Genomic DNA, 22130 nt, shown 5'->3' on the forward strand with positions numbered 1-22130 from the left:
GAAATGTGCACACTTGGCGGACAATGAAATCATGCAATCACCAAGAACGGTTTCATTGGCAACTCACAAACTGCTGTTATTTTAGGTGGCCAGCAAGAATATCTCACTTTATTTGTCAGCTAATACATTGTTAACATGTTCTGTCATAGCTTCCACCACTACCACTTCTGTACACAAAAGTATGCGACACTTGTCATTTGGTACATAACCGGTTATGATAATGTGTATTTGCCAGTATTTGCCAGTACAGCTGTACATTTCAGCTTTAATGCCCCAGTCACATATAAACACGGATGCTCAAGGATGCTACACGGTGATCCGGGAAATCCGGGGAGATCGGGATAGTTTTGACCTCGATGGAGTGTCGACGAGCGTTGGTATGACTGTACACACAGTATCAACACGACAGCTACACGGATCAGGCCGAAAGAGCGCGACATCTACACGCACAAACACGGCATCTACACGGATCAACACGGCAGCTAAAAGGCAGCCACGCGGACCACCCCAGATTGCTCTGCCAACACGGCAATCCCCGGATGATGGCGGATGTTTTTGACCTCCAAAAGTTGCCGTGTTGGCCTCCCGGATGTCTTCAGATCTACACGGCCATACATGGATACACTTACCTATGTCCAAGGTATCAACACGGATCTCTCCCCGGATCACCCCAAATCAGATCCGGGGTGGTCCGCGGTGATCCGGGATGTCTATGTGACTGGGGCATAAGCAGGAGAAAGTCTACAATAAAGGAATGCAATCCATATTTCTTGATAATCTACAGTCTGCCATGACCAAGTGTTGGGAAGTTGGAAGGTAACTTCTATTCAGCACAACTATTTGCTCATAAAAGCACTTGCCTCATGAACATGTAGGGCTTCCTAAAGATTGGAAAAAAAAAATTATGGAAAGGCACTTGGAGAGTGCAGACCTCTGCCAAGCAGCAAATTTCCACCCATACACACATGCTGACAATTGTCCTATTTCCCAATATAGAAGTCTTTACATACGTCATTAGCTTCCAGCTGCGTGGCGCCTTGCCCGAGCAGAACATGCGCTTAAGTGCGCGTATGCAAACCTCAAATATGCTTAACTTGAACTCCAAGTTCATTGACCCTATCTGACAAGAGATTAAAAATCCTTCAAAAATTCCCAGATCACTTCCAAAACTTAATCATCTCTTCCTTGTGTCATAAACTTTGCCTGCAAGTTTCAGCCATATCCGTTCGCAACTGTTTGAGTTATTTTGCACACAGATAGACAAACGCCAATAAAAACATACCGGTAACTTCGTTGGAGGAGGTAACAATCAAATATCTTAACCACGGAAAATGACTAAATAACAAAACACTAGTAACATACTTATTGTACATTGTAAATAACTCAACATTTTCCTGCGGGAAAGCATTTTCTTTTTTCCATCTTGCTAAGACTCTGTCAATCACTTCCTCAACATCTATTTACTTTTCCTATCTGTTAAAATGAAAGAGGTTCCATAGGTAAAAACAACTACAAATTTATGCACATGTACAAACATCTGTCATTACTACAGGTACATCGCTACACCACCTTCAACGGTATGCAGACAAACATGCCTAGGACTCTATGTACAAGCACCCTGTTGCAAAGCCACCCCACTTTGCACTCTACCACCTATTGTTTGCTTTGTTGCCCGACCGGTGGGCAGATTCTGACTTTCTAGCCTGGATGAGAAAAGATTTGACGTCATAAAAAAAATCCACTTGCTCTGAACTGCCCTCAACAGAGGCGTACGTTTGGTATCTTCTCCAAGTCTGAGCTCGTATTATACACTTTGCTTCTCACAAGTACAGGTCTTATATACCCTGCTACAAGAGCTTTTTCAATCTCAGTCACAAATGTCAGAGTGAAGATGACACAAAATATTTTTAAAAAGGTGATTGAACTACAGAGTATTCACACACCATGCACACACACATTGTAAAATAACTGGCGCTTGTGTATGTTTCTTGAAATTGGTACGAAGTCCTTCTAAGATGTTTACAGAAAATGCTTGTTAGGGGATGCTACTTTCATTAAATAGCTGTATTCTAATTCCATGCTTACTGTGAAAACCTCCTGCTCAAACAGAATAGAATCTTTATTATAGATATCTCAGTCAAATTGCCTAGTGCAAACAGAACATAACAGTATGTATACAGTGCCTTTTATTATCATTTATGAAGTGATACAAAAACATAATATACAAATAACATTAACGGACTCTGGAAATACACGTACAGTTGACAGGAGTAGCAAAACAAAGAAGGCGTTTTACTCTTAAACAGGTGATATATTACGGAGCTTCTTTGAACTGGAGAATGTTTCGTCATTACATGACACAATGCTACTGATATATGTCAATTTTGAAGATTTCTTGAATATTGTCAATCAAGCTTTTGTATGGGGTGGGGTAATGAGGAGATCGTCAGTTATTGCTACAGGCTTGTAGACAGGATATGGAAGAAAAATAATCTGTCAAAGTGTTTCTAAACTTGTGCACTTGTGCAACCACAAGAAATTATAGCTTTTATGTGCTGATATTTTGACAAAAGTTACTAACATTTTCAACATTTTATGGGCAGAATTGCATTTCTTCAAACAAAATAAATCAGACATGCCTACTGTGCATTTGCAGTTCACAACAGCCATGCTTTCAAATGAATATCATTGCTTCTTGTTTGTTGGTTCTCATAATCCAAAATGTATAGAAAAATGTGATATATGCTTTGCAGAATATATTTCAGGGAATTACCCCTTTTGTTATTTCTTTTGAAACAAATTTATATAAAATAGCTATAATGCGCTATTTGCAGATGTAATGTGTTCACTGAACATACCTACACGTACTTTACATTCCTCACATAGCTCCTAATTCATAGTAGTACCAAAGGTTCATTATTTGCAAATATTGGGCAGTCATTTGAACTCACACAATAAGAAACTTGTCACCCTGAAACACACAAAAGGGTCCCCGGAATTAATAGGTACTGTATCTTGGGATTTGGTGTTGTGGAGCGCCCATCCTGCAGGCAGCTCCCCTGACTGCTCTCCTTTGTTTCACCTAATTTGTTGGGTCTCGTGTGTTTTGCTGTGCGAAAACTGTACCAGTGTTTTTGTAATCATCTCAGGGTTCTTCTGGACTTGTAAGAGTGATATTCCAACTCAATTTTGAGAGGATTCAGCCTGCACCTTGTCATACTGCTTCATGTGTACACTGGTCAAGTGCAGCCATGTTACAGCTCCTCCATGCAACACAGTGGCATTGGTATTCACTCAAGCCTGACTACAATGTGAAGGACAAGGAGAACCCTTGGTAACAATGGAGGCCGCTAAGTGTTATTCTATTGTGCTGCTGGTAGGGATGAGTCTGTTGAATAGCTCCAATTTCAATGGACAGCAAGCTGTGTTATCTGAGTACAAGCCTGTTTGTACTGCATATGTTTGTACTGCATGTGGATTGAACTCTCAAATTTCCAGACCTGTTCGGAGTTTCTGTGGCAACCGAATCAACTATTACCCCAACTCTGATGCGTCTCACCATATTTTGCTTCTAAAGGATGGCGACGTCAGTCCCAATCCTGGTCCTGAAGTCAGATCTGAACAAACACAACCTGTCAGAGAAAGCATATCCTATACACGTGAGCAACTGTTTGATGTCAGCCCTCATGACACTTGCCATCAGAGGCTGTCTCCGATTTTATGGAAGAAGCTCACCTCCTTGGGGATCTCCCACCGCAAGTCAACACGACGTGGTAGAAGAGCAGGTGTGGGAAGGAGGAACCAGCTATCTCTTACTACACCTGGAGCTCTAGCCCCTACACGTTTGGATGGAAAAGGGAAGCATCAGCCAGAAAGAAGCACATTAAGCAACCAGGTCAATATGTTGGGAGTGTCAAAATGGAGAGATAAAAAACAAATTAACCATCAACAAGTGTCAAATAACACCCAAGCTCAAATCGGTCTGTGGAACGCCCGTTCTATCAGCAACAAGTCAACGTGTATCAGTGATTTGATACAGGAATGCAATCTCGACGCTCTAGTTATCACAGAGTCTTGGCTTACTGGTGATCACAGGGATGACCATGTTTTAGCCGATCTTAAGCTTTCACTTCCAAATTGTAGCATCTCACATTGTCCTCGCAAGGGTTCCAAAGGAGGAGGAATCTGTGTCATCCACCGTTCTTCTGCTTGCATCTCTTTGAATGATGCAAAGACCTTCTCATCGTTTGAGCTCATGGACTTTAACATCAGATTCTCACCCGCATCTGTTCTGAGGGTCTATGCCATCTACAGGCCACCACCATCTTCTCAAAATAAGCTTACCTATAGCATGTTTGCTTCTGAATTCTTCACTCTTCTGGAGTCAGCGGCCATTGCTGAAACCTGCCCAGTCATAATCGGTGACTTCAACATCCATGTTGATAATAGCTGTGACAGTCATGCAAAATCTTTCTTAAGCTCGTTGGAATCGCTCGGGTTTCAACAACATGTGAAGGAAGCTACTCATCGAGCGGGTCACACCTTGGATTTGATAATTTCTAGGAAAGTTGATGATACAGTTTCCTGTCTCAACCTTATTTCTGGTTTACCATCTGATCATTCTATGATCATCACAACCATAAACACTACGGGTTCAAAAAATCCTAGGAAGCGCATTACATTTAGGAAGCTGCGAAGCATTGACATCAGCTCCTTTCGGCAGGACATCAACACTTCTTCAATTGGGTCTTCACTTTCATCTCACCTTTCCACGGCTGTCGACGTGTATAATGAGACCTTGATTCAACTACTTGACAGGCATGCTCCCGCTGAAAGCAAGGTCATTACCATTAAGCCGTATGCACCATGGTATAATGAAGAGGTTAGGGAGGCTAAGAGGTGCAGGCGGCGGGCAGAGCGTCGAATGGTTAAATCTGGACTTTGCATCCATAAACAATTGTACAAGAAGGAATGTGAAGCTTACTACAATATACTGTTCGAAGCCAAATCAAAGTACCTCAAGTGCGAGATCAAGGAATCAAATACCAAGCAGTTGTTTGAGGTAGTGAAAAGGTTGTCGACCCCTAATCGTTCCGCAGCACTTCCTGATCACTCTTCTGATGAAGACCTAGCCAATAACTTTGGGGAGTTCTTTGAGAACAAGATCAGCTCGATTGTTTCTTCTTTTGATGATTCTTCTCATGAATTCTCCTGTGTGCCTGCACAACCTGGGATTTCACCTGACTGCAATCTGTCAGAGTTTGATCCTGTTCCCGAAAGCCGAGTGAAATCCCTCATTAAATCGCTATCCTCAAAGTCTTCCAGCTTGGATCCAATCCCCACATGGCTGGTAAAGGCATGTCTCGATGAACTTCTGCCTCTTATGACACAAATCATCAACCTCTCTCTTTCCTCAGGAGTGGTTCCTGAGCAGTTCAAGACAGCACATGTGGTACCTTTATTAAAGAAACCTGGTCTTGAACGGAATGATTTAAAGAACTACAGGCCTATCGCTAACTTACCATTTCTTAGCAAGGTCCTTGAGAAACTTGTTGCAGCTCAACTCAGGACTTATCTGGATGAAAACAGCTTGTTTCCACCTCATCAATCGGCTTATCGTCATTTTCATTCGACTGAAACTGCTCTGGTAAGAGTCCTTAATGATCTTCTGCTTGCTCTGGATAAGGGTCAGGAAGCTGTCCTCATTATTTTAGACTACTCCGCTGCGTTTGATACACTAGATCATCACAGTCTCCTTCATCGTCTAGAGTCTGATTATGGTATCAAAGGAACTGTTCTCCATTGGATAGAATCTTATCTGGAGGGACGCAATCAGGAGATTCTTGTTAATGGCACTCGCTCCAGACCCTTTTCCCTTCCTTATGGGGTCCCTCAAGGATCAGTTGTCGGACCCCTGATGTATATCCTGTACACCGGTCCTTTGGGAAGACTCATCAACTCTCATCATGGAATGCAACATGCAACCTACGCTGATGACACTCAAATATACCTCATCATGAGCTCATCAGATCATGAGGGGGCGATGCTCAGACTCTCCGCCTGCATCAATGATGTGAAGAGATGGTCATTTGAGCATAAGCTGAAGCTTAATGAGCTCAAAACTGAAATGCTTCATCTGTCATCCAAGTTCCGTAATACAGACCGCCTGCCATCTCTTAACTTTGAATCTGGAAGCATTTCTTCGTCAGAGCGTATTCGAGACCTCGGTGTTATTCTTGACAAGAACCTGACTCTCAATCACCAAATTAAAAGTATATGTCGATCCGCCTCATGGGGTGTCTGCAAAATCGGAAAGATAAGGCGATATCTCGATAAGTCATCCACGGAACGATTAGTCCATGCCTTCATCTCATCACATTTGGATTACTGCAATGGTCTCCTTGCTGGTCTCCCGTACACCAACATTGCACCCCTTCAACGAATACAAAACACTGCAGCCAGACTTGTCACTCGAACTAAAAAATCAGATCATATCAGCCCAATCTTACAGTCCCTTCACTGGCTACAGATCCAAGACAGAATCATCTTCAAAGTTCTCCTTCTCATTTTCAAAATCAACCACAACCTCGCACCACCCTACCTTCAAGATCTTGTTTCTCTCCGCTCTGCATCCACATCCTCCACAACTAGACGTCTTCGTTCCGCCACCACTGCCAATCTTCAGTTATCCTCTGGACCTCGTACCAACACACGTTATGGTGATCGTGCCTTTTCCTCTCTTGCTCCTAAACTATGGAACAATCTTCCCGTCAGCATCCGACAAGCCAATACACTAGATTCATTTAAGTCAAACCTCAAAACATATCTCTTTAGGAAGTGTTATCTGTGTCGGTAGTGTACTAGTGTTTGTAATTGTTGTCATATATATGATTGTTGCTGTACTTATATGTGGATTGCTTATTGTTTTCTTCTTCACTCGTTCTCTATCTTTGTTTTTCCCCAGCGCTTAGAAATATGATATTAAGCGCTTTATAAATGTTATGTATTATTATTATTATTATTATTATTATTTGACCTGAACCACTACCAACAAATAACCTCACAATATGTTTCAATGACCACAGAAATCATCGCTGCTCTTCCACAATAATACTTTGCTAACAAGAAACCTGATTGTTTTCTGGCTGTGAACCAGTATTGTGTGTGATCCATCAATGAAAAACATGCAGACACTATCATCTTTGATTATTGTTGTTGCTCTGTGGCATTGTGTGTGTGGGCATGTGTGTTTGACCATGCTAGCCATTGTGGTGAAAAATATGACATTTCACTGGCCCGACACTAAAAGCAAATTTTATTACTGCAAGACAGTACGCCTACTCTTTAGCATGCTTCTACTACTGGAATAATCTATCAATCTAGAACATCTCTGATACTCCATACTACATGCACTATGGTATCTCAATACAATGTACAGTTGAACCTCTCTTATCCGGCCTCCCTTTATCCGGATCTCTCTATTATACGGACGCAATCTCGCCGTGATTTTTTAAAAAATAATTACGGGAGGGAAGGGGGATTCCCAACTCCTTGAGAACTCCTACACAAACACACATGAATTACATATTACTTCCAACATGATTAACATACATTACATCAAATTTCCTTCCAAATTGCTTACCTTCAGACATTTTAACATCCCCAAACATCCCCAAATGTAACAATGAAAAGGTTGCAGTATACACACATGTGGTACTACAATGGGCTACATCAGTACATGTGTATGTATATGCACATGTATAAAGCATTGAGTCTCCCGTATCCGGCCAAATCCCTTATCCGGATGAGCCCCGCTCCCGACTTGTCCGGATACGAGAGGTTCAACTGTATCTGGGCTGAACGTGTACAAAGCGTAACAATTAATGTGTAGTTAAAACAGGAATATCTGGGATATCGATTCTGACTTTCAACAGCAAAAGATTTGATGTCATTTATTCATATTAAGAGCAAGTTGTATGATCACTGGAATGAAATTTTCAGCTACGGGTAATGTCCTTTAAAGGGAATCAATGTAACAAATACTTCTGAAAATAATTTCTTGCACAAAAGTACCAACCAATTTGTGCATTCTTCACAATTGTGTCATATAAATCTTAAAGAACTTAACATACACGCTTATCATTCATTCCTTCCGAGAACTACCAAATATATGAACTATCAAATATATAACACAAGATCTAAAATTCTTGCACGTCCTTTTCAGAATAACAAATTATTAAAGAAAACATAAATATATCATAAAGATCAATGTACTAAAAATGCCACATATGGAACAAATAGAACCCAGCTTCATCTTATTTGAAATTGAACAAATTATGCTTAATATATAATGCTGTTGTATTTTTGACAAATATTACGTTATAACTACATAAATAACAATTTTTCTTTCTTAAGCTGTGTTATTAGAGCTGTGCTTCAATGCAGCCATGATAAATTGTTCTGTTTACATATGCTATTCCCACCTACCTTACACTCCCTTTGTTTCCATACCCTTACTTTCAAAGTGGATGGAACCCTCCATTACTTACACAAACATGATCTGAATTCTTTTTGCCTCATTGTTGGAAGCTGTGCTCAGCATGAAGTACCCATATCTACTTTCATAAGTGACTCCATACCCACTTATGTTTGCCTATCAGCACTTGATTCTGGCATTAGGCTGATGAGCAGAGGAGGGCTGTAGCCATGAAAATGTCAATGCAGAATTATCACTTACCTAACACTGACGGGGAAAAGGTGGGGCGATACAACTCTGAAAGAGCTTGTTTAAATCACCATCAAGTATTCTTATCACATGCTATGTTAATCCGTTGAGGACGAGTCCTGAGTATATTCGGGCAAGCATCCATGGGAAATGCATGTTGTAGCAAAACCAAACCGTCCTCAACGGGTTAAAGGAGCATGATTGCACATCATGTAGGATAGAGGACAGTCTGAACTTCTGTGCCACAACTCCTGGGCCCTGTTTCATAAAGCTGTTCATAAAGTTACGAACAACCTACGAGCGACTGGTGATCAGTTCTGAAGTGCTATACTTATCAGAATTTAGATAATTCAGCACAAGAACTGATCACCAGTCGCTCGTAAGTCGTTTGTAACTTTGCGAACAGCTTTATGAAACACCCCCCTGGGCTTCTAGTACCCCTTTCAGCAACTCTCTTGGCTTGGGCCAGGCCCGAGCCAGGTCGTAAAATTTTGAGTTTATGAATGGGTCGGACCAAATTAGTCCACGCCAGGCTCGGGCTATTTTGGCCCTGCTGTAAGCTAGCACCAGGCATGGGCCAGGCACGGGACTGGTGCCTATCGAAGAGTTTATGAATGATAGCAGTGCCAGGCTCAGGCCAAAATTCCTTGCGAGGTCAAAGGTCATAATTACCTGGCCGTGCCTCCGCCACAGCGCACGTTCAGTTACCATAGTAGTTATCTCTTACGTGGCCGAGTTCGTAAATGGGTCATCGTAAAAAAGGCGCGGCTCTGCTGTAGTTACTGAACGCAAGTTTTACTGCTTGGCGCAGACCAAGTATAGCTCGGGCCAGGAGCTGGCCATAAAATGCATGAGTTACTGAAAGGGGTATTACTGTCATTAGATTAGAGTTTATACGTGAAGCAGGAGATGGCTGAATCAGAGGCACACATGATCTCTATGTATCATGTTTGCATTATGCAACACTGAATGTCACAAGTGGCATTATCTATGGCTTTTCATGAAAATAGAATGGATTTGGAGTTAAATCGCGAATGACATCATAAGGACACAGAAGATCGCAACAATCTGCCAATGCACAAATTGGCAGATTTGTGAGAAGAGAGAACTCCACTGTACCATTCCCCAAAAGACTGAGGAAGGCCTCACAGAGGAGCATTGTTTTTACTTCAACCTCAATTATGTTCATTTACTTGTATACTGAAGATCTCAGTATGGTGTGTACAATGAACTGGTAATTCTAAGTATGTTCAAGGTTTCTGCTGTTCGTCAAAATCATTTGTATTCTGAAAAAGGGTGCCAAGCCAATGAAGACATCCCTACGAGGAACACTGAAGCAACCAATTACACGGATCACAACCCACTCATTGGCCAAGGAAAGTTGGCCACCTTAAATCACACCCGAGTTTTTCACATACCTCCACACGTCACTGCTCTTCGAGAACAGCGACATCTTGATTACTTCGGGAGCCATCCAGGCATATGTCCCTGCAGCGCTCATCCGCGTTGTTTTGTACATTTCCCGCGCCAGGCCAAAGTCGGTGATTTTCAGCTGGATGTTGTACATGTTGCTATGCTCAACTTTCTGATCAAGGAGAACTGTGAGGGAGAGAGACAACAGGGAAATAAAAGTGAGATGATGCTGTGGTTTGGCACTGGCGTTTTATCTTCTAATTCCTGGATCAGTCCAATGGATCACAGGTACAAGGTGTCATGACTATACAATGGATACCAGAGGTTACCCCCAAAAAAACAAAAAACAAGAATCACAAATCATGTAATGGGAATTGCTGGAATATAATTGCTGACATGTATGGATAGTGTCACAAAGTCACAAGATATGGGAGTAGCAGTAGAAAAGAAGAATTCCTTGCTACATGTTCCATCTAGAAATTTTCTCAGTATCAGAGCAGTCCCTAAATTTATAATGTGACTGCCAAAGGGAAAAAGGAATTTGGGAAGTGATGAGCCAGTGATCAGTAACATTCAGAATTAGGATTATACTGGTCAGAATTTCATGATTGCTTGAATAATTGTTTGCACCCATCTCCTATTCATTGTCACCCTCATCAACTTTGAGCAAGTAAACATCCCTTTAACTGTGAGCTCTACACCAGTCCCGACTGTTCCCAAAATCAATAGTGTGCAGATAATTGGAATGTGAGAATATGTGAGATTCTTCTTATAATCAGTACAGTTGACATTATAATGTACATGATTACCTTTATAAACAAAATGTCGCATATCGAAACTTATCAAACTTGAGGGAGTCGAGAGAAATTTAAAAATGCAGTTGACAAGGGAAATCAGTTGATCGCGCACTTTCATCCCCGTTGCAGAAGCAATCATTTCCAGTCATTTCATCCTTTTGACAAAAACAAACCAAAAGGATTTTCCAAAGTGACAGCATAAATAGTAGTATTGTAGTATTGGTATACAAACAACACAACAGGGCACAAATGGCATTTGGCTTCAAATGGAAAAAAAAAAAGGCACCAAGAAATGACCTCAAAATGCCTTTGATCACTGTTTGCGACACGAGGCACAATGCCATTGTTGTCGCACTTGCAAAATTCCTGGATCACACAAAAACACACCCTCTATACTGGCTGGAATGTCAATTGTACTGCAAAATGTATGTGTGTGTATAAAATGCATGGCATTCTTCTGCACAGCAGTGCATGAAGATACATGGTGCCTTAAATCATTCACACTGCAAATCTTCCCTACAAATGTTGCACATTTTAAGGCAATTACCACATAGGCCCTATATTATAAAATGACCCCCCCCCCAAAAAAAAAAAAAAAAAAAAATCCCTACTGCTGCCTTACAATTACGTAAAATACAACTCTCAATAGTATTAGTAAATTGTGCAGTCAGTTCCAGTGTTTCAATGCATAACATATTCTGTAGGCCTATTATGAATGACATTTACATGACATATGAAACAACATGGCTGGACTATTGACATATCACCCATAATTAGACACAATGATGTTTTCAGCTGAGAAGCAGAGGGTCTTTAACCTCTATATGATACAAAAAATTTATGGAGCCATCTCCCTTCTTTTCCTCAAATTTATCAGAGTTTGTGTTTCCATGACATTTGCTCCTGCGACAATTACTCTAAACCAAACATAAATTCTACCCATAAATTAAACCCTATCCCTAATCCTAATCCTCACATCAAACCAAACCTACATATTGTAAAACCCATCACAACCCTAACCCTAAGTCCTTCCCTGAAATAAGATCGGAGCAACTGCCGCAGGAGCAAATGTCGTGCCATCGAATTTGTGCATCATTATGCAACAAGACTTTTTTTTCGAAAAACCAGAACTTGTTACTGTCCCTGTTCTACTTAGCTCTTTGAATGTATCAATACACTGTAGATAATCCATTCTCCTATTTTGTTGCATATTAATATCTGTCCAAAAGCTTGAATAATGGCTAGCATACATGTGTAATCACAAATTCATGTGTATTTGGATGTGGATTATATTCCTAGTTATTCATAGAAGCTAGCATGCAATTTTGACTGCACTTTACTGATCATTTGTGTTTTGGAACAAGCAATTTATAAGTCGTAGGACTGACTCCATGGACGAGAAGAAAGAAGGTTAAAGGCATACCATGAATGGCAATGACATATTGACTTCAACAACTGGTCTTGAATAATACATATTTGCCTGCAGTTTTCATAAACTAATCAGCCGCATAAACATACCATACTCCACACATTTCCATCCATTATTCTATCCTCCTTTATTTCTTTTAGGCACAGAAATTCCATAAATTCTGCAGCCAGACAAATAAACAAAGGATCCCGATTTATACCATTGGAAGATATCACCCATCACCCTGTGTAGTGTACCTTGGACTTTGCTTTTAACTGCTCCAATGACCTTTGAAGCTATGCCTTCCAAAGACAGATTGAGTGGGTAGGAATTGAATGGGACTGTTCTATCAAACCGTAATATCTTCTCCGTTATTCTCCGGTTCTTTTTTCCCCATCATGCGGCAGCTCAATTTCATGCATCAGTTTTATGAGGGAGGCTATTGAGGGGGAGGAAGCGTACATGAATGCATGCATGTGGGTAGGGGAACCAGAACAGAGGATAATATTCAAACAGTACTTTTAAATAAAAAAAAATAGAAAGAAAGACAGACCAAAGATCAAAATCAACTTTGAAATTATGACACTGCACTGCTGTGTGACCACAATCGCTATGGAATAACAAATACTGTCAGCATGGGCATAGACTGATGCTAATTACAACGTCCCTACATTGTAAGGTTAAAAACTTCGAGCTACTGCTTAGTTTCAGAATGATACACAATGTCATTTGTAGATTTATGCATAAGGCATTACTGATGGTGCTAAATCAGAGCTTGAAGTCTCAGAGGAAGTTTTATTTTTATGACATAATTTTATGTTGGTTAAAAGTTTCACTTCACGGAGAGCTAGCTAAAGTTTGCTTGAAACAGTCAATGACATGATGTGTGGTGTACAAACACATTCTTTATTATATTGATAGGGATAATCAAACATAATGTCCCTATATACAATAGTTGTTTTAGATTTAAAATTAATGCAAAAGTTTGTGTTTACACAACATGCTTTGAATGCCAGTGGTATAAGTGGTATTTTGAAAAAAATTTAGTGCACGAAAAAAGTCATTGGTTCCAATTCACGAAAATTTCATGCCGCAAATATATCTTGCATTACAGTGTTGTATTGATACCCAAATTGCAATAAACTCAACATAACACATGCTGACATAAGTTGACATTCACACATGGAGACATTCATATGCATGTACATAAATATAGTCCTAAAGCTACTGTATGGTCCTAAATAGGAACTCGTGTGCAATATGGGAGAAACCCAGCGCAGGTGGAGAGAAATCAATGCAAATCACGTTTTCTCTCGTAGTCTGCTCTGTTTTGACTTAATATGCGCTGCCAAATCAACCCTGAACATATGCCCTCCATGGGGGGTATCTGTACACTCTCTCTCTGAATCCCACGATGCATCAGTCCACGCATGATACCAGTACATGGCACCTGGAAATTACAATGTGGGTATACTAGTGGAGATGGTGCGGCGGTGCGCAGCAGCAGCTGTAAGCCAGCAGGCAGTTCCAATGTAACGAAATGGCATAATTCACAGGTAGAATATCATTGTGATTTTTTTTTGCAATTTACACTACACTACAGCTCAAAGATGTAAATGTAATATGACCAATTGGATGTATGATTAATTCCAGAAAAGGCTTACTCTCCCTTTAAAGGACAAGTTCACCTTCATAAACATAAGGATTGAGAGAATGTAGCAATATTAGTAGAACACATCATTGAAAGTTTGAGGAAAATCAGACAATCCGTTCAAAAGTTATGAATTTTTGAAGTTTTTGTGCAGTACCCGCTGGATGAGAAGACTACTGCAGTGTATGAATAACTTAGATGTCACATGCATACAACAATATAAGGAAAATATAAAGAGAATTTCACAAAATTCCATCTTTTGAAAAAAGTACACATTCCCCTGACTCGTTTCCGATAAATGTTATGGGTAATATTATTCCCCCTGCCTTTAGAAAGAGGTAAGTCAATTGCTCTTTTATTATGCGAAAAAAGTGAAAATATGTTGAATTTTCTTTTATATTTCCTTTATACTGTTGTACGCATATGACTCACAAGCTGTAGTAGTCTCCTCATCCAGCGGTTCCAACACAAAAATTTAAAAAATTCATAACTTTTGCATCTATTGTCCAATTTTCCTCAAACTTTCACTGATGTGTTCTACTAATATTGTTGCATTTTCTCAATCCTTATGTTTATGAAGGTGAACTTGTCCTTTAAGAACAAAAGAAATGCCTATATATGATAGATCTTCAGCAGGATTGTGGAAAAAATTTGGATTGTTTTTAAGAAAAAGTTGAAATCACCAACCAATCATATGTATCTCATGTGAGAGCACTTTCCGAGTTTGTAAGGACATACTGTCGTTTCAGATGATTGACAGAAACATTAACTTCATTTTCCTCCCATTTTGCAAAATTTTCTGAGTGTTGTCAGTCTTTTTGACAGCACAAATGACGAAGATGATGAGCAGCATCTCCAGGAGCAGCAAACTCAGTGATACACCCTGATGATGCCTTGATGCACCTTGGTGGGTGGACAGTTTCCTTTCAGACTTACAGCCCACCACAGAAGTTGGCAGGTCTGTAACGTTGATCTCTTTATAAATGCCATTGATTGGGTAAACCCTCCCTCCGTGGATGGGTAATTATAAGGGACTCTCGGTTCTTTATACTTCTCTCCCCCTGGAGATCAGACTTGTCTATCACTCCAGCTCATGGTAGTGTGCGTATCCACGTACGTGATGCGCACGCTGGTCTCTGTTCAATGTATGGATGCTCAGAATCTATGATATGGTATGGTATGGTTTATTAGATAAAAATGTTCTCGCAGCCAAACAGCTGAATTGCAGCATTTGCTCACAAAATACAAATTCAATAAAAAACAGAGTATTTACACATTTAAAATTATTCATCACTATCAAAAAATTATCAGTTGATATAATTTACAATCATTATTCATTATCAAATCTATTACATTCACTACATTCAACAAACCGAGACGCATAGACACAAACTGAATAAAATGAATCTTTGTGGTACAACCACTGTATAGCTCTTTTCTGGACGTTAAAGCCTTCCCAATTTCTGTTGGATAGCATCTAAGCAATAGCAGGTAATATCAAAATAGTGCATAGCATAATGGGCCACTCTTTGCTATTATCACCCATAGGCCAATTTTCATGAAAGTGGTTTAAATCAAAAGCATGGTCTTAATTTAGTCCATGGACTAAAATAAGCGTAGAATAGACGTACACTACACATGTGAGTATCAACGCGCAGTTACCATTGGACGTCTGTTGGCGTATGCAATCTGTCACGCACATTTATGCAGAAGAAATTTGAAGAAACCATGGACTAAATATAAACAATCTTTGTTTATGGGCCATAGAGGTGAGAAATGAAAGCACTGTTCGAATGGCCTGTTTCCAATTAGTACAAAAGTATCATGGCATTTCCCTATAATGTAAAGGTTACTTTGCGAAGAAATGCACCTTTGATTTGAGAGCTGTGAAAAAATAGCACTGAAATTTCCTTTGAAGCCTGTGCACAATAAGTCAAATCTGTGTAGGACATCTCCACCCTTATATGCAAATGAGGGCTGCTACCTCTAACCTACAGGTTTTCAGACACAGTGCACTGATTGTCCTCAATGTTTGGGTGGAGGGTTCAGGTTAGGCTAAGCCTCCATTTTGTGTGCAAGGGGGATTTACTGAAGATAATGCACCTGGTCTGTTTGCTTTTATTGGTGGTTTTGTTTATCTCAGGTGTTAAGAGTTCTAGTCTACCTGCTAATTCACAATGGGGATTTTTATTTTTGCTGTCTGCTGTCACACCAATGACACATTCAGAAGTACAGTGTAGCATGTTCAGAAATGTTATGCATCAATGTTTCCTGCCATTTCAGAATAATGAGATTGGGGTTTCACCTAATCATCTTATTCTGAATTCCTCAATACTGCATGTGATGACAAAATCTATAGAACACAAGAGGCCACATAGAGGCATTTTTTTTTTTGTATTGGGATAAAGTTTGTAACTTCCTTCTTTCCTTTAGGCCCTACCTTACTCCCTCACAGCTTGCTTTTCCTTAGCATATCACTAGTATTACTGGTATTTGTTCCACAATGGTATCTGCCAATTCAACAACACAAGAAAACATTAAGTCTGATCTCTACATGATTGCGATTTGCATGCGTTCATGTTTATATTCATTTCTGTGCTCCATGATCCCAAATTTAACCACTCACGAAATTACCAGAAAGTTCTGATTGAAAAAAAAAATAATTAAAGTGTAAATATCATATAAAATCATAATATATGGCATATATACTGTAGTAATTACAAGATCTTTAGTTTGCAGCAACTGCTGTATCAAAGATAAATGATTAACAAATATCTGCATTGTGAATGAAGTCAAACAGAGAATAGCTGTCTCAACCAGCACTGCTAATGCTATTCATTCTAATCCAAATTTGCACTTGTACCAAACTTGTACTGTCCCTGGACTGACTTGTGATATGTGCTCTTTCAGAACCTATCCAGATGCCTTGAGTGCAATATCAACAATCATTCACAACATGTATCTCTTCAATACACTATATATCTACTGTTTCATTGTGAGCCTCAGAATTCCGACAGATCAGACATTGTACTGGTTTTGCTTCATCCAACCACAGAGACTGAGCAAAAGGCTATCAAACCTTTGACCCCTTACCGTACTTATTTGCCCCTTCCCCCTCTTCAAATATTGTAAAATATTCAACATAATGGTGTGATGCACAGCTGATTGTCTCTTTACAAAGGCCAAAATTTTCAGCTAACTGTGCAATTCTTGACAAGTTTATTCTCTATCAGTACGATCATATCATGATCAGAGTAATCCACATACAGTGCACTCCTGTTATAACGAAATGCTCGGGACTGGCAGTTTTCTTTCGTTATGACTGAACAAATACTTTATACATATAACGAAAACAAGGAAACCACTCATATATACATCATATTCTGTTTGTTGAATATATACTCATCATACACTGGAAAGCTATGTGAAATGGGATGGTACCTTTTTAATTTCGTTCGAATATTACTTTTAAAAGAGAGCATAAAGTTGTTTATATTGTCACGCATGTATAGAAAATGACGGTTTTGGAATCGGTTACAGTTCGCTATTCCAAAGGTTCGTTTCTTGCTTAAGTTTGTTACTCCGAAGGCTCCTTATTCCGAAGTTTCACCATTCCTGGGATTCCGAAGGTTTGTTCATTTGAAGCTTCTCTCTTCCAAAGATGCGTTATAAATTCCGAAAGTTCATAATTTAGATATAAATATATCATTCCTTTTCCGAAGGTTCGTTGATCGGAAAATGAAATGAGGTTCGCAATTCTGAAGGTTTGTAAATCAAGAAATGAGAAAGGATCACTATTCCGAAGGTTCGTTGTTCTGACGGTCTTTTAATCCGAAAATGAAATAAAGTTCGTTATTCCGAAGGTTTGTAAATTAAAAAAAATGAAAAAGGTTAGTTATTTTGAAGGTTCAGTTATCATAAGACGATTATAAGGTTTGCAATTCCTACAAGTTTTGTTAGTGGACACACCATTTTTTACTTTTGGATTAACAAAACTTTTTTTAATGTTCCGATTAAAGAATGTTTGGAATTCCTATCATTTTCGGACTAATGAAACGTCGTAATAAGAGCCATATTTCTTCGTCAGATTATTGAACCTTATTAGTAATGAACCTTTGGAATAACGCCAACATGTTTGTTGGCGTAAAAAAGTAAAAAAGGTGTGTCCACCAACAAACCCAATTTCATTGCCGTACTAATGGACATTAAAGACGTATCAGAATCTGTGTGTTTTGTAATAAAGAACCTTCGGAACAATAAAACGAACCTTATTTAATTGAGATTATTGTATTACAATAACGCGTGTTACCCTCGGAAACTGTGCGTGACACACAGAGCGAACACACAGTGATGTAAAGCGTTTGCCCATGCAGAGACGCTATAAATGCTTGTTCCGCCAAGTATTTTCGGAAGTGATCCGCATTTCGTTATAACGGAGAATATTTCTTTTGTTTTTCTTTGTCAGCAGCGTTCGAAAAAGACTTCGTTAAAACGAAAATTTCGCTGTAACCGTGTTCGTTAAAAGCGAATTTTGTACCGTAGACTTTAATGGTGATAATTTTGGGACCAGAAGTTTTACTTTGTTATAACGAAATTTCGTTATATCCGCGTTCATTGTAACGGGAGTGTACTGTAAATACGAAGCCCGCTGTCAAGTGGATTTCTCATTTATATTTTTTCTTACTGCTTTGCTTACATACTCTTGTGAAATTTCAACAAATTTTGTTATACACTAGTATATCTTGCTTTGTAGCTCAAATAACAGTTATAAAAGCATGCCATTATAATTTGACTAGAATTAACAATTGCTGAACTGTATTGAATTGAATGAAAATAGAAAATCTGTATACACAGTGGCAGATCCAGGTGAGGGCGCACCGGGCGAGCGCCCCCTTTAATTTTTGTTAAAACAAAAGAAAAAAAAAGAAAAATGGGGCACGCCCCGCCTCTTATTTTGTAAAGGTGCCTCTCCTTTACGGAATTCCTGGATCTGCCCCTGATACAGAGCGTCAAATATATTCTCAGATGCAGAAAACACAAAATGCCATTCACTGTGGAAAAAAAAAAAATATCAGGCACAATTATTCTTATTCAAAAAAAAAGAAGTTTTCGAAGAATCCACTCTTTCTACCTCAGCGTATTTAACTGGAATAGTGTTAAACAACACCAGTCGCTGTGAAACTGCAGCCACTTGCACTCATCTTGATCATCATACCACAGTGTGACAATGTTGTCCCCAGCCCTGAACACAACGCCTACGATTATGAAATTATGAAATTCAGCGAGGATCTGGAGCAAGATAAGCTGGAGATTCCCTGCAGCTTGAAATAGATACATGGCATGCAGAGATAGTGGAAGATTGGGGGACAGACGGGAAGGGACAGAGACACTTTGCAAAGGAACTGAGAGAAAGAACAACTCACTGGGATTACTTCCAGAATGCATGCAATATCACAGCTCGGTTCGAGGCAGTTTTGTGGTCCAATAATGAGTCAGTGTGGTGTGTAATGTATCCAGGCACTGCGAATCATTCTTGCCATTCTATCTCTCTCTACCCACATAGACAATAACATGAACCTTCAATAAGATTTAGTTCAATTCTCTACAGTGAAACCATACTTGTTAGTAGGGTCATTCTTAAAAAGAGCACTGTAGAAATGCTGTGAAACATTTACAAAATCATGAAATTGGTAATAATCTGACTTTCCACTGCTTTCATATGCTCACTATCATTTTACATACATCATTGCATCAGTTTGCCTTGCTTTGGTACTCTGTGAGTACTGAGTACTACTAAACGCTTGTGTGTTTGTGTGTGTGTGCCACAACCACATGATACTAATGAGATTACTGGTTTCTCAGAATTCAGTTAGTACTCGTTAATGTACCACCGCATGGTAGTCTACTGCATTGACAGTGTATAATGAATTGGAAAGCAACATTATCACTTGTAATCATCTAATGAATTACCGTAAGCGTGGAAATATTTTTGCAAGTAACTTTTCACGCTCGGCAGAGTAAGATGAATTCTTATGTGTCTTCAATTCTGCACAGTAAAAACATCAAATAGCATTACATTAGATTAAGTTAAAAATTGTGTGCTTTTCAAAGGGGTTTAATTGTAAACAGGGATAATAATGAGTGGTATATAATCTGATGAAATGATATTGTCTTGTATCAAAATATTATTAAGACATATATCAATTTGAATGATAAAATAATACTAATTTTTTTGTGCAACATCTCATCGATTGCATGTCTATGTAGTACTGCATAAAAGATACCACAGACCAGTGCCATATTAAAGAGAGTCTGGCCAACTCGGTTATTGGCTTATGAGTTTTGAAGCCTGTGATTGGTCAAAACCGGTCCCGTGATCTATACAGTCACATTTTGACTATTGTAATGTAGTCTGGGGAAATACAGGAAAGCGTAACTGTGATAAATTGCAGGTGCTCCAAAACTGTTCTCTAAGAATTGTCTTGCAGGTTGACTCTATGTTTCCTACCAACGACTTGGATGACACTCTACATCTTGATTGTTTAAATGTTTGCAGGTCTAAACAATGAGCTCACTCTCTCATCAGAGCTGTCAGGCAGATTGGTCCCCCATGCATCAATGCACTCTTTATTCCTCGTGACACTGGTTACAATACACGATCTGGCTATTCTCAACTGAAGCTTCCTAAACCCAAAACCAATTATTGCAAGCGTAGCTTCACATTTATACACTGTATAGAGGCACTAACTGTCGAACAAGATTGAAAGATCGGTAACTCCGTCCATGTCATTTGAGGCATTTAAATGATACGTATATACACCGAAGGAAGATACTGCTTCATAACTTCAAATGTTTGGTTCATTGCATTTGTATTTTATGACTGCTCCGTTGTTAAACTGTAGTTTTGTTTTCATTGTTTTATTTTATTTTAAACATTACTTTAGTGCCTTGCTTTTTGGAAGTTTGTTTTCTGTTGTTGTGTACTCTTTGCATGACTTTTAATACTTACTGTTGCTTAATGTACTGTTATATCTATAATCATGTAATGATGTGCAGTGTATTATACATGTATATCTATCTTAGGGATTGTGATGGAATCAACATTTTTTTAATCTATTTTAAGGTGTAGCTGCCATAATATTATAGCTGTGTTACATGTATTTTACTTTTGGATCTTAAGTTTGTTCTATGTGTCTTGTATCGTTCTATATGTATTGTGGTGTATACATGATAATTATGTGTTTTATTCAAGATGTATGTATTTTTTGCATTGTACTGTTATTTATGTACATGTATGTATGTGGACCCCAGTGGAAACCAGCTTTGCTGATCAGGGTGTTCCACCCCATGAAGAGGCAATAAATTCAATCAATCAATCAATTTTGCTTTCACAGCACAGGGCTAATATATTGTTTCAATTACTGGTATATACATTAACACACAAGCAAAGTGGATCTTGCAACTCATCTGATACAATCAATGCACAATCGCAGTTATGGGATTGGGGCTACATAGGAATCAATTAGCACACGGACGAAGCATGCAGTAATTGACTATAATAGCACTTCATGTGCTATTGATTCTCCTATATGAGGGATGAACCAGTCTGCTTGTTGACAGCACAGACTCCAGTGTAACCTGCATCAACTTCCTACACTGTTCTACAGGGGCAATTTTGATTAATCAGTCCATGCCCAGTACAAAGGCACCTACTGTAACCTCTAAGGCAGGGCACAGTGCTCTTTTTGATGTGTTTTCTCCCTTCCATTTTTCCCAATTTTTCTCCCTCTCTCCAGGGCACCTCCCTGCTCTCTCCCACGGTACGGTACGCATGGTGGTCAATTAGTTCACACTTTATCTCTTCAGCCAGTGCACTGGCCCAAGGCTCTAAAATAAGATTAGCACAGCAACACATGCAGGAATAGATCAATGTTCCACAATGAAACTGACCTGGCCAGAGGAGCTATCCTCTGCTGATTCTGGAGTAGCTTTTTCCTTGTGATCCAATATGCACCAATAACTAATTTCCTGCTCACATGGATATATTTGTATCTACAGTGTCGTACATGATACATTGATACAATATATACCTATCATAAAGGCCTACAGTTGTACACTGTACATGTAAGTGGTATA

The 22130-nt window shown here is 39.3% G+C and overlaps 1 protein-coding gene across 1 annotated transcript in view; it reads right to left on the bottom strand.

The window, feature by feature from the left end:
* LOC139721542 (mitogen-activated protein kinase kinase kinase 11-like) overlaps nucleotides 1-22130 on the bottom strand; it is a 73564-nt gene that overhangs the window by 37831 nt on the left and 13603 nt on the right. Inside the window, exon 2 of the mRNA XM_071632857.1 lies at nucleotides 10144-10324. Coding sequence (XP_071488958.1) covers nucleotides 10144-10324 — 181 coding nt within the window. The remainder of the gene's footprint in view (nucleotides 1-10143; nucleotides 10325-22130) is intronic.

Source organism: Diadema antillarum, unplaced genomic scaffold (genome assembly GCF_040938485.1).
Source record: "Diadema antillarum isolate AM-2024a unplaced genomic scaffold, OU_Dant_1.0 scf00000145, whole genome shotgun sequence".
NCBI lineage: Eukaryota > Metazoa > Echinodermata > Echinoidea > Diadematoida > Diadematidae > Diadema > Diadema antillarum.